Source organism: Squalius cephalus (genome assembly GCF_949319135.1).
Source record: "Squalius cephalus genome assembly, chromosome: 15".
In the NCBI taxonomy this organism is placed as follows: domain Eukaryota; kingdom Metazoa; phylum Chordata; class Actinopteri; order Cypriniformes; family Leuciscidae; genus Squalius; species Squalius cephalus.
In genome coordinates this window covers 4,150,933-4,163,106 of record NC_137136.1, presented here as the reverse complement: position 1 = coordinate 4,163,106, position 12,174 = coordinate 4,150,933, and the positions used below count along the sequence as shown (strand labels likewise).

At 40.0% G+C, this 12,174-nt stretch overlaps 2 protein-coding genes across 3 annotated transcripts in view; one reads left to right on the top strand and one right to left on the bottom strand.

Moving 5' to 3' along the window:
- Positions 1–4,656, top strand: part of spire1b (spire-type actin nucleation factor 1b) — a 29,733-nt gene extending 25,077 nt beyond the window's left edge. For both annotated transcript variants that reach the window (XM_079895374.1, XM_079895373.1), the window contains one exon: positions 756–4,656. In XM_079895374.1, coding sequence (XP_079751500.1) covers positions 756–1,014 — 259 coding nt within the window. In that variant the 3' untranslated portion in view covers positions 1,015–4,656. The remainder of the gene's footprint in view (positions 1–755) is intronic.
- A 329-nt stretch (positions 4,657–4,985) lies between these two features.
- On the bottom strand, positions 4,986–11,931 carry baalca (BAALC binder of MAP3K1 and KLF4 a). Its single transcript, XM_079895375.1, has 3 exons — positions 11,638–11,931; positions 10,224–10,363; positions 4,986–5,737 (listed from the first exon to the last, which is right to left on the bottom strand). Exons 1-3 carry the CDS (start codon positions 11,831–11,833, stop codon positions 5,654–5,656), a joined length of 420 nt encoding a protein of 139 aa, XP_079751501.1. The 5' UTR covers positions 11,834–11,931; the 3' UTR covers positions 4,986–5,653.
- Positions 11,932–12,174: the final 243 nt, after the last annotated feature.

The following is a 12,174-nucleotide window of genomic DNA, read 5'->3' as shown; positions in this document are numbered from 1 at the left end:
GACATCAGCCGAATGGCTTAGTGCAGGCGCTAATGGATCCAAGCAAGGTTGTATCTGGTAAATTACCCCACTAATAATGCCCGGAATGGGACCAAACTTCTACAGTAGTACAAATAGGTTCTGTACTCATAAAACGAGGCATTGGAAAGTTTGTAAGTACATCAGGAGTTTATTTAAATAACACTTGCCTGATGGCTAATGCTACCGCTAACCCGGACGTCGAGGTCACTTCAGTGATTAGGGAAAAGCCTGTAAAAGTCCTGGCAGAAAGCGATCATAAGGATGTAGTGTAACGACGCCCAGCTCCAGGAATGCACTAATATTTAGTTGGTAGTACCAGTTTGCAACAATTATTAGTTAACACTAAGTTGTCAACACTTCCAAAAAACAAAAAAACATGCATTGCTTTCTGCCAGGACTTTTCATTTGTTCATGTTAGTGCATTTACTAATGTTATCACATACAACTTTTGATTAGTAAATGTTGAAATGAACATTAACAAAGATTAATAAATGCTGTAGAAGTGTTGTTCACTCTTAGTTCATGTTAACTAAAGTAGTTCACTAATGTTAACTAATGAAACCTTATTGTAAAGCGTTTCCAAACTCGCATTTGTGAGAGGAAAAAAAAGTCATAATTGTGAGATAGAAAGTCGCAATTACCTTTTTTATGTTTTTATTCTAAGCTTCCATAGCATAGAGCTCGTCTCTACGAGCTGATATTCATATTTACCGTCTCTTTTCCATCTCTCGAAGATTATCTAAGCAGACTCGGCAGTCGTCCTCATCTCAGGAGGAAATGGAGCTCCCGAAAGATCTGATGGAAGACTGGAACACCATGGAGGTTTGTGTCGACTGCAAGAAGTTCATCTCCGACATTATCGCCTCCGGCAAGCACAGCCTCTCTCTGGCCAACAAGCGTGCGCGCTTGAAACGCAAGACTCAGTCCTTCAGCATGGCATCCGAGAAGGGCGCTGAATACCGGCCGTCGGAGAGAACTATCAATGAGGTTTAGCCGCGGATCACGCCGTGTGTCATCCTGTTGTAGTTGCATAGATTAGAACTGGTCAAGCGAGAGATCAGTCCGTCAGCCGTGTTGTACAGAGACAATAAACTCTAATGGATGTGTAGCAGTTCTTCCACACGTGGGCCATTTTATATTCTGTGCTGTAATCAATCAACTTTATGACTCATTAGGCCTTTTCACGATTGAAATAGTTAACCAATCCTGGGTTATCTTATTTCACGTTGAATTTTCACGTATAATACATTTTTGCGGGCGAAATCCAGACATTTCAATAGGAATCCACGCGACTGTATGGAAGCTCATTTTCACTAAGATTAAAAAAGTCATTCTTTGGTAAATCATAATTATAACTAAAAGTCATTATTATCAGATTAAAAAGTCTAAATTATGATATAAATCATAATTATGAGATAAAAAGTTGAAATTATGACACAAGTCCACAATATGACATACTAAATCGGAATTGATATTCAAAGTCATTGTGACATATTAAGTCAAAATTATGACATACTAAATGAAATTGATACTAAATCGAGATTATGACATGAAAAGGAAATAATGGCATAAAAAGTAATAATTATGACGGAAAGCAACGGCTGTTTCGCTACTAATTTCAAAGTTCTGTGCCACTAGGAGACTAAATGCGACAATCGAATGCGAATGTTGGAGATAGTGGGAAGGCGGTTTATCACTGCATTTTTCACACTGCACGAGTTTGGCCAAAGCTGCTTTAAGGCAAGCCTCCAAGGCTAGCAAGAAAAGCATAAAGCTGCTGTACAGGGAAGGAGGCCGGAGGCTGTTTTTTTAATAGATGTCAGTGGAGGAGAGGCTTCAAAACTGCTTTTGTGGGAAAACAGCTTATTTAATGAAGCGACATGCCATTAATCTAATCTTTGATTAGGCACCGCATTGCAGGAGTAATAACGAAAAAGTAGCACTAACCCTGCTCCAGAGAAGGGTTTCATAACCCCGGGTAAAAAGCGTTAAACGTTCCCTTACCCGGGGTTAAAAGCAGGGGTTAGAATGGCGATAACCCCAGGTTAAAAATTGAAGCCCATTTCTATTACTTAAAAAAATGCCTTGGTAAATCGTAATTATGATATAACAAAATCATAACTATGCTACTAAAGTGTAATTATGACATAAAACATAAAATGATTACATTATCCCCCGGTTTCACAGACCAGGCTTAAGTCTAGTCCCAGGCTAAAATGCATGTTTGATCTGTTTTAACTGAAAAAAACTTGCACTTGCATATCTTAAAATATGTCAGTGTCATAGTTTTGTCTCTAGATGCACACCAGTAATGTTTTTATCTAAGGCACGTTTATAGAAGATAATTCAACTAAGGCCTAATGCTGGCTTAATTTAAACCCTGTCTGTGAAACCAGGCCAAAACCTCAAAATTATGACTTTAATTTTTTATAATTGTCACTTTTTGTCTCATGACTGACATAATTAAGTTTTTTTTTTTTTATGTGGCAGAAATGGGCTTCCATAGTTAATGCTGCCTTCTCCTGCTATCGGAATAAATACGTAAATACGAGTTTCCTAATTAAAAATTGGACGTGAACGCCCTCTCAAGTCGTATACCCAAGTTCCCGAGTTGGCCGTGCCATAAACTTTAAACACGGCGGAGGGGAGAACAATTGCTCAGTTTTTTCCTCAACAGCTATATCACTTTGATTTGTCGTTAAAGTAGTGCATATTTACATATACGAATAATCATTTGAAGCGTGTGTTTTATACACAGTGTAAATAGCCTGTATTTGACCGAAATTCCTAATCTAGATAGTGCAGTGACTGTTATTTGGTTGTCAATGAATGGGATGCTACATATCATTTCGACTTTATTAAGATTTTCCCAATAAATAGGCAGGAATAAACCTGGTGTCCTCCGGTTCTTTCCGAGAACAAAGCACCTGAATGCGACGAGCTCGTAATCACGACTTCAGAAGTGGGAAGGAGGACGTTTCCGAGAGCACATGAAGGCAGCATAAGCGCAGTGTAAAAGCTGTCTTCATACAGGTCTTGAAGTCAGCATGAAATGATATTCACAAGCCGTTGTACGTCCGTAATGTGACGTTAGGGCTGGACAATACATTGAATATTCAATCCTTCCTTGTCTCGTGACTTGCAACCTGGGTATTCAACAAGAAAAAGGCCAGATCGGGCTTTGCATATTGTTCACAATAAGACCAGGAACATCCATTAAGAAAGTGAAAAGAGTCAGTTTTGAGTTCATGTTGACTTTAATGTATAAAGGTCTAAAATCTATTGTGTGTGTCTCGTTTACTGACGTTTAAACCGATAAGCACAAATACGTCACTCAACACAAGCTGAAAATCAATTGGGATCCTATTAGAAACACCATGAGATATTGTTTTCTATTCGTGACTTTTGTATATGTTGGCGGTGTGTATATATTTGTACAGCTCATGTAACTCATATCCCGGTGATTTGACTGTAAATGATCCGTATGTTGATTGACTTTGAGTAATTTAAGATAAATGTACCCCTGCAAGTCGTATGCGCCATTTTATTTATTGGCAGGCATGATGAGGTCAGTCTGGGTTTATAAACTTTAAGAGTTGCATTTATTTTTACATAATTTATGCTTTATATGTCAGGTAATATTTTGGGCTGTACAGCTTTTAATCGTCATTTAGAGAGATATTTTGATTAGTTTATCATGATGATGATGCTGATGGTACAACAATCTCATTCAGAAACTGTAGTGATTTAAATAGATTTCCCCAAGCATTCAGACAGTGAGGTATTTCATTTCATATGATCTGGGTTAAAAGTCAATGCAATCTTAAATCTGATCTGTCAATCACACGTTTTGGGGTCAAACATTAATTTACAGTCAGTTTCTTTTTGAGAACTATTTACCAAGACATTATCTGTAAAAGAGCTTTTTTATCTCATTTTTATGATCTGGGAATTTGTGTTTTTATATTTGGACCTGCTGATAAATCGGATCTTACTTTTTTTGATAAGTTTATTTCTTCCACTGTTGTGGTTGCAGAATGTTTTATAATATACATTCATTTGATGTTTTCAGTACAACCTCGTCTTATCATTTTGCTAGTTGTTTCTGTCCTCTTTGCTTCTTTTTTTAAATCATCTGATAATGTAACAATCAGTGTTTAATTTTATAGAAAAATGGTAAATCATTGAAGCAAGATCTTGTAAAGTTGCCTTTGTCCTTCAGTAATCCAGTGTGAAATGAGAGACTGCTATGAGTGTGCATGAGAGACAGCGATGTGGGGATGGTGTTCGTTTGATTCATTAGCTGTGAAGTATCTCTTGATTCCCTCTTTAAAGCAATTGATTTGCCTTATAAACACTGCCTTTTTAAGCATTGCAATATCGTCAAGTCAATAACATACAGTCCAAAATCATGTGTCTGTTTGCAGTAAAACTGATCATGCATTTTAACATCTGCACAAATGCATTGACACATTTTGACACATCATTGAAGTCATAAAAACTAGAAACGTGTACAGTAAATAAATGTGTAAAAAAAATCAGATGCAATGTGCTTGCATGAGAAACAGTCCACATGGTACTTTGATCAATGGCTGTCATTTTTTCATTTTTTTCTCAGCCAGTGATTATCACCAGAATAAAAAAAAAATACAATAATAATTGGGGTGTGAATTTTACTCATTTGTACGTAATTATATGTGAAGCGTCTGCTTTATACAAAATACATCACAACTTTCTATTTATTTTTATGTCGATTTTTCCCTTCATTAGATTCTCTTTTATGTCACGGTCATTTTTCCTGTATACAATTTTATTACTTATTTCAGTTGATTTGGGTGTGAAATATGATCTGCACATGACACCTAAAATCATCATGCTTTACAATATTTATATCAGTAGTACATGATGGAGACAAACAAACACTGTTGAAATATAAATGTAATTTATAAGATAAGAAACACGTTCAGTTTTAAAATGTTTATTATGCTTTTATTTTTTATCAATTGCTTAGTTTTTATAGTAAAATATTAAGTCAAAATATTCTTGTGCTGTTTTTACTCGGGGAATCCTTCCCAGCTTCCCTATAAAAATGTAATAATTATGATGTACAAATTGACCGATTCAAATCAAACATGTCGCTTCACTAAATCATAAATAAATCAGTCTGCAGACTGGAAACCAAACAGTTTCCATTCAGAGGAGCAAGACAATGTTATGTTTGGATGTGTCTTCATTTCATACAATCACAACCTGAGACATCTGTGTATCTTCATTATCAAACAGACTCATTAGGCACTAGAATATCACTAACCTGCACAATACTGATGGCAAATACATAATACCAGGAAAATATTCCAAATTAACAACGGCTTGGAAATAAATAACATTTGAGTACTTTAGAAACAGGGATGCAGCTCTATAAAGGCCTGATCCAGTTGAAAATGAGACGTGTTGCAGCATGTTAGGGTCTTCATCTGCTCCAGCGCTCGACGTTTACATGCAGACAAACAGACGGAACTAGATCAAATCTGCCATCTGATTTAATGTGCATTTAATTACAATGAAAGTCCCTCGTTAGACTGTGGCACTGTGATTGTGTTCGACAGCGGCGACTCTTCCACAAGCTCTCATGTCAAGGAATCACCTCAGCGCTGACCGCCGGACGGACACTTTTAACCCCTTCAGGCTGGGGGATTTTCTTTGATTTACTTTTAACCTGCAAGACAAGAATATCAGCCTATAAAGATGCACTGCATGCTGATGACAGATGAAGATAAAAGGTCCAGCTCATCTTTATATAACCCAACATCAAAAGAAAGAAAGAAGAACTGTTGCATGAAAGACAATTAAGTAAAACTAATCCATATGCATTGAGCGGTTTGGGCAAAATTTTCTGAAAAGACACGATCGCTTTATATGATGAACAGATTGAACTTAGGCTTTTATTCACATTTATCAACTCACACATCAGTTGTGGTAAACCGAAGCTCAAGCATGTTGACTTTATATGTGAGAACCAATGAGGTTCATTCTCGTGTTACGCAGCACGTTTGAGCTTCAGCGAGAACCAATGAGGTTCATTCTCGTGTTACGCAGCACGTTTGAGCTTCAGCGAGAACCAATGAGGTTCACTCTCGTGTTACACAGCACGTTTGAGCTTCAGCGAGAACCAATGAGGTTCACTCTCGTGTTACACAGCACGTTTGAGCTTCAGCAAGAACCAATGAGGTTCATTCTCGTGTTACGCAGCACGTTTGAGCTTCAGCGAGAACCAATGAGGTTCATTCTCGTGTTACGCAGCACGTTTGAGCTTCAGCGAGAACCAATGAGGTTCATTCTCGTGTTACGCAGCACGTTTGAGCTTCAGCGAGAACCAATGAGGTTCACTCTCGTGTTACGCAGCACGTTTGAGCTTCAGCGAGAACCAATGAGGTTCATTCTCGTGTTACGCAGCACGTTTGAGCTTCAGCAAGAACCAATGAGGTTCATTCTCATGTTACGCAGCACGTTTGAGCTTCAGTGAGAACCAATGAGGTTCATTCTCGTGTTACGCAGCACGTTTGACCTTCAGCGAGAACCAATGAGGTTCATTCTCGTGTTACGCAGCACGTTTGAGCTTCAGCGAGAACCAATGAGGTTCATTCTCGTGTTACGCAGCACGTTTGAGCTTCAGCGAGAACCAATGAGGTTCATTCTCGTGTTACGCAGCATGTTTGAGCTTCAGTGAGAACCAATGAGGTTCATTCTCGTGTTACGCAGCATGTTTGAGCTTCAGTGAGAACCAATGAGGTTCATTCTCATGTTACGCAGCATGTTTGAGTTTCAGCGAGAACCAATGAGGTTCATTCTCGTGTTACGCAGCACGTTTGAGCTTCTGCAGAAACCAATGAGGTTCATTCTCATGTTACGCAGCACGTTTGAGCTTCAGTGAGAACCAATGAGGTTCATTCTCGTGTTACGCAGCACGTTTGACCTTCAGCGAGAACCAATGAGGTTCATTCTCGTGTTACGCAGCACGTTTGACCTTCAGCGAGAACCAATGAGGTTCATTCTCGTGTTACGCAGCACGTTTGAGCTTCAGCGAGAACCAATGAGGTTCATTCTCGTGTTACGCAGCATGTTTGAGCTTCAGTGAGAACCAATGAGGTTCATTCTCGTGTTACGCAGCATGTTTGAGCTTCAGTGAGAACCAATGAGGTTCATTCTCGTGTTACGCAGCACGTTTGAGCTTCAGCGAGAACCAATGAGGTTCATCCTCGTGTTACGCAGCACGTTTGAGTTTCAGCGAGAACCAATGAGGTTCAATCTCGTGTTACGCAGCACGTTTGAGCTTCAGCAAGAACCAATGAGGTTCATTCTCGTGTTACGCAGCACGTTTGAGCTTCAGCAAGAACCAATGAGGTTCATCCTCGTGTTACGCAGCACGTTTGAGCTTCAGTGAGAACCAATGAGGTTCATTCTCATGTTACGCAGCATGTTTGAGCTTCAGTGAGAACCAATGAGGTTCATTCTCGTGTTACGCAGCACGTTTGAGCTTCAGCGAGAACCAATGAGGTTCATCCTCGTGTTACGCAGCACGTTTGAGTTTCAGCGAGAACCAATGAGGTTCAATCTCGTGTTACGCAGCACGTTTGAGCTTCAGCAAGAACCAATGAGGTTCATTCTCGTGTTACGCAGCACGTTTGAGCTTCAGCAAGAACCAATGAGGTTCATCCTCGTGTTACGCAGCATGTTTGAGCTTCAGTGAGAACCAATGAGGTTCATTCTCGTGTTACGCAGCACGTTTGAGCTTCAGCGAGAACCAATGAGGTTCATCCTCGTGTTACGCAGCACGTTTGAGTTTCAGCGAGAACCAATGAGGTTCAATCTCGTGTTACACAGCACGTTTGAGCTTCAGCAAGAACCAATGAGGTTCATTCTCGTGTTACGCAGCACGTTTGAGCTTCAGCAAGAACCAATGAGGTTCATTCTCGTGTTACGCAGCACGTTTGAGCTTCAGCAAGAACCAATGAGGTTCAATCTCGTGTTACGCAGCACGTTTGAGCTTCAGCGAGAACCAATGAGGTTCATTCTCGTGTTACGCAGCACGTTTGAGCTTCAGCGAGAACCAATGAGGTTCATTCTCGTGTTACGCAGCACGTTTGAGCTTCAGCAAGAACCAATGAGGTTCATCCTCGTGTTACGCAGCACGTTTGAGCTTCAGCGAGAACCAATGAGGTTCATTCTCGTGTTACGCAGCACGTTTGAGCTTCAGCGAGAACCAATGAGGTTCATTCTCGTGTTACGCAGCACGTTTGAGCTTCAGCAAGAACCAATGAGGTTCATTCTCGTGTTACGCAGCATGTTTGAGCTTCAGCAAGAACCAATGAGGTTCATTCTCGTGTTACGCAGCACGTTTGAGCTTCAGCAAGAACCAATGAGGTTCAATCTCGTGTTACGCATCACGTTTGAGCTTCAGCGAGAACCAATGAGGTTCATTCTCGTGTTACGCAGCACGTTTGAGCTTCTGTAAGAACCAATGAGGTTCATTCTCATGTTACGCAGCACGTTTGAGCTTCAGCAAGAACCAATGAGGTTCAATCTCGTGTTACGCAGCACGTTTGAGCTTCAGCAAGAACCAATGAGGTTCATTCTCGTGTTACGCAGCACGTTTGAGCTTCAGCAAGAACCAATGAGGTTCAATCTCGTGTTACGCATCACGTTTGAGCTTCAGCGAGAACCAATGAGGTTCATTCTCGTGTTACGCAGCACGTTTGAGCTTCAGCAAGAACCAATGAGGTTCATTCTCGTGTTACGCAGCACGTTTGAGCTTCTGTAAGAACCAATGAGGTTCATTCTCATGTTACGCAGCACGTTTGACCTTTAGCGAGAACCAATGAGGTTCATTCTCGTGTTACGCAGCACGTTTGAGCTTCAGCAAGAACCAATGAGCTTCATTCTCGTGTTACGCAGCATGTTTGAGCTTCAGTGAGAACCAATGAGGTTCATTCTCGTGTTACGCAGCATGTTTGAGCTTCAGCGAGAACCAATGAGGTTCATCCTCGTGTTACGCAGCACGTTTGAGCTTCAGCAAGAACCAATGAGGTTCATCCTCGTGTTACGCAGCACGTTTGAGCTTCAGCAAGAACCAATGAGGTTCATCCTCGTGTTACGCAGCACGTTTGAGTTTCTGCGAGAACCAATGAGGTTCAATCTCGTGTTACGCAGCACGTTTGAGCTTCAGCAAGAACCAATGAGGTTCAATCTCGTGTTACGCAGCACGTTTGAGCTTCAGCAAGAACCAATGAGGTTCAATCTCGTGTTACGCAGCACGTTTGAGCTTCAGCAAGAACCAATGAGGTTCATTCTCGTGTTACGCAGCACGTTTGAGTTTCAGCGAGAACCAATGAGGTTCAATCTCGTGTTACGCAGCACATTTGAGCTTCAGCAAGAACCAATGAGGTTCAATCTCGTGTTACGCAGCACGTTTGAGCTTCAGCGAGAACCAATGAGGTTCAATCTCGTGTTACGCAGCACGTTTGAGTTTCAGCGAGAACCAATGAGGTTCATTCTCGTGTTACGCAGCACGTTTGAGCTTCAACAAGAACCAATGAGGTTCATTCTCGTGTTACGCAGCACGTTTGACCTTCAGCGAGAACCAATGAGGTTCATTCTCGTGTTACGCAGCACGTTTGAGCTTCTGTGAGAACCAATGAGGTTCACTCTCGTGTTACGCAGCACGTTTGAGCTTCAGCAAGAACCAATGAGGTTCATTCTCGTGTTACGCAGCACGTTTGAGCTTCTGTGAGAACCAATGAGGTTCAATCTCGTGTTACGCAGCACGTTTGAGCTTCAGCAAGAACCAATGAGGTTCATCCTCGTGTTACGCAGCACGTTTGAGCTTCTGTGAGAACCAATGAGGTTCACTCTCGTGTTACGCAGCACGTTTGAACCAATGATTATGAACTTTTTGAAGCATCAAGTGGTAAAAAAGTGGTAGTTGCGAAGCTGTCAATGGAGGGACAGAAAGCTCTCAGATTTCATCAAAAAGATCTTCATTTGTGCTCTGAAGATGAACAAAAGTCTTACGGGTTTGGAACGACATGAGGGCGAGTAATTAATGACAGAATTTTCACTTTTGGGTGAACTGTCCCTTTAAGAACTATATCTTTTTTTGATTATGAGGTGAATTGTGACACGTGATGAGTGCTGATGCTCCTGACCTCATCTCTGTGTGCCGGTCTCCTCTGGGTGCTGTCGGTGAGCGTGGCGCGTCTGCCACACTGTGTGCCGGTGTTCACCAGCTTCTTCTCTTTGGCAGAAGAGCCTCTGGTCCCCGTCATGGGCTTCTCTTCCCTCTGACCTTTACAGCAACAACAGCACAGAAGTTCTTCATATGAATGTGCACCAATGGATCGCAAGCTTTTTGACTCCAAAGGCTCCCTAGCCGTAGTATTGGTTTTCAATAGTAGTGGCCAAAGAAGAAAAAAAGCTCACAGGAAAAAGACTACAACCAAGGACTTTAGACTGTGTAACGTGTTCATAATTTATTTATAATTTATTTATAGTAAATTTAATATATTATATTATATATTATATAAATAAATATATTTATTTATTTATATAATTTATTTATATGACAGCCTGGCCAAGAATTATGTTGGCACAATTTGCCATGTTTCATTGCATTATCAAAAATAAAATAATTAACTGTTTTACCAAATCTTTAGCAAATGTAAAAATTTTAGATGTCAATAATTTTATTTATGCCGTCAATTTTCCTAGTCCAGACATCCCTTTTGGCAACTTCTGTAGTTTCTGTAATTTAAAAAAATTATAATAACAATAAGTATAAATAAAATTTAAATACTTAAATTTCAGGATTCTAGAAGTTTTCTCAGGGTTCCCAATCTATTTAATGTACATGGCTCTTTTTCCAGTCATTCATGATTTACTGGATAAGGATTACAATTATATATATATATATATATATATATATATATATATATATATAATTACTCACAATTTCTACCCAAAAAAATATTTTAGAGCTTGTCATAACTAGTAAAATATGTATTCATGATAAACATGCCTATGAAGTTTTAAGATTTTATTCATTTACATGCCTTTTAAATTAATATATGACAGTGGGAATACTGTTTTTTAAAAGGAAACAGTGACAGCGTCAATCAAAACAAGAAACACCATGATTTATATATATATATATAAAGAAATAAATATATATATATATTTATTTATTTATTTATTTTTTTAATGCGTGTTTTGTCTTATTTTAAATCATTTTAATTCTAGAGGCCCAGTGAGAACCAAAAACAACATAACTGAAATTATGCCTAATAACAAATTACCACTGCAGTGTTCATTAACTATTGGATTTGGACACTATTATGGTAAATATTTGTTAGGTAGGCCTGTATTCTATATTTCTATTAGTTCTGTGTGTATTATACAGTATGGGCCTCAGTGAGGGTGTCAGATCACCATATTAATATACAGTAAGATACAACGAATATGAATGATATTTTATATTTTCATGAAAGGTACCACGGGGTGTGTATCACTAGTCATTTCTTATCTATATTATGTCTGTTTTTAATAAAGCCGATCGTGTCTGACCTGATCCGGGTGCTGCTGCTGCTGCTGTTTTCTCATTCTCGCTCGCGCTCTCGCCGGTCCCGTTACCGGCGGCTGCCCGTTGCGTCTCCGTGTCCGTGCTCGTGAGCCACGTCGACTCGGTGTCCCTGCTCTCGTAATACCGGGGTTCGATCGCGGCGGATCTGCTTCCCCCGCAGCCCATCGAGCCCGTGATCATCCTCACACGCGCGAGCACAGATCTGCAGCAGCGGGCATTCTCGCGCGGGGATCAGCACATCTGCGGAGACGCACGCGGCGATGTTGCGCGTCATCTTCAACACGCATTCATATAAACACGGGCGCGTGTGATTTCAGCACTTATTAACAGACAAGACTGAAAGCTACTAGTTATTAAATATTATTACATTATAGATTTAGTTAACTGGATCTTTATTAAATAACGTGATAGTGCGATTCAATGAGTAGCCTATAAGGACACCCATTCTTGTCAGCTATTGATTCAGGTATTATTTAATTTTTACTTGAAACCTATGGCAGATTTCATTAGGCTATTTCGTT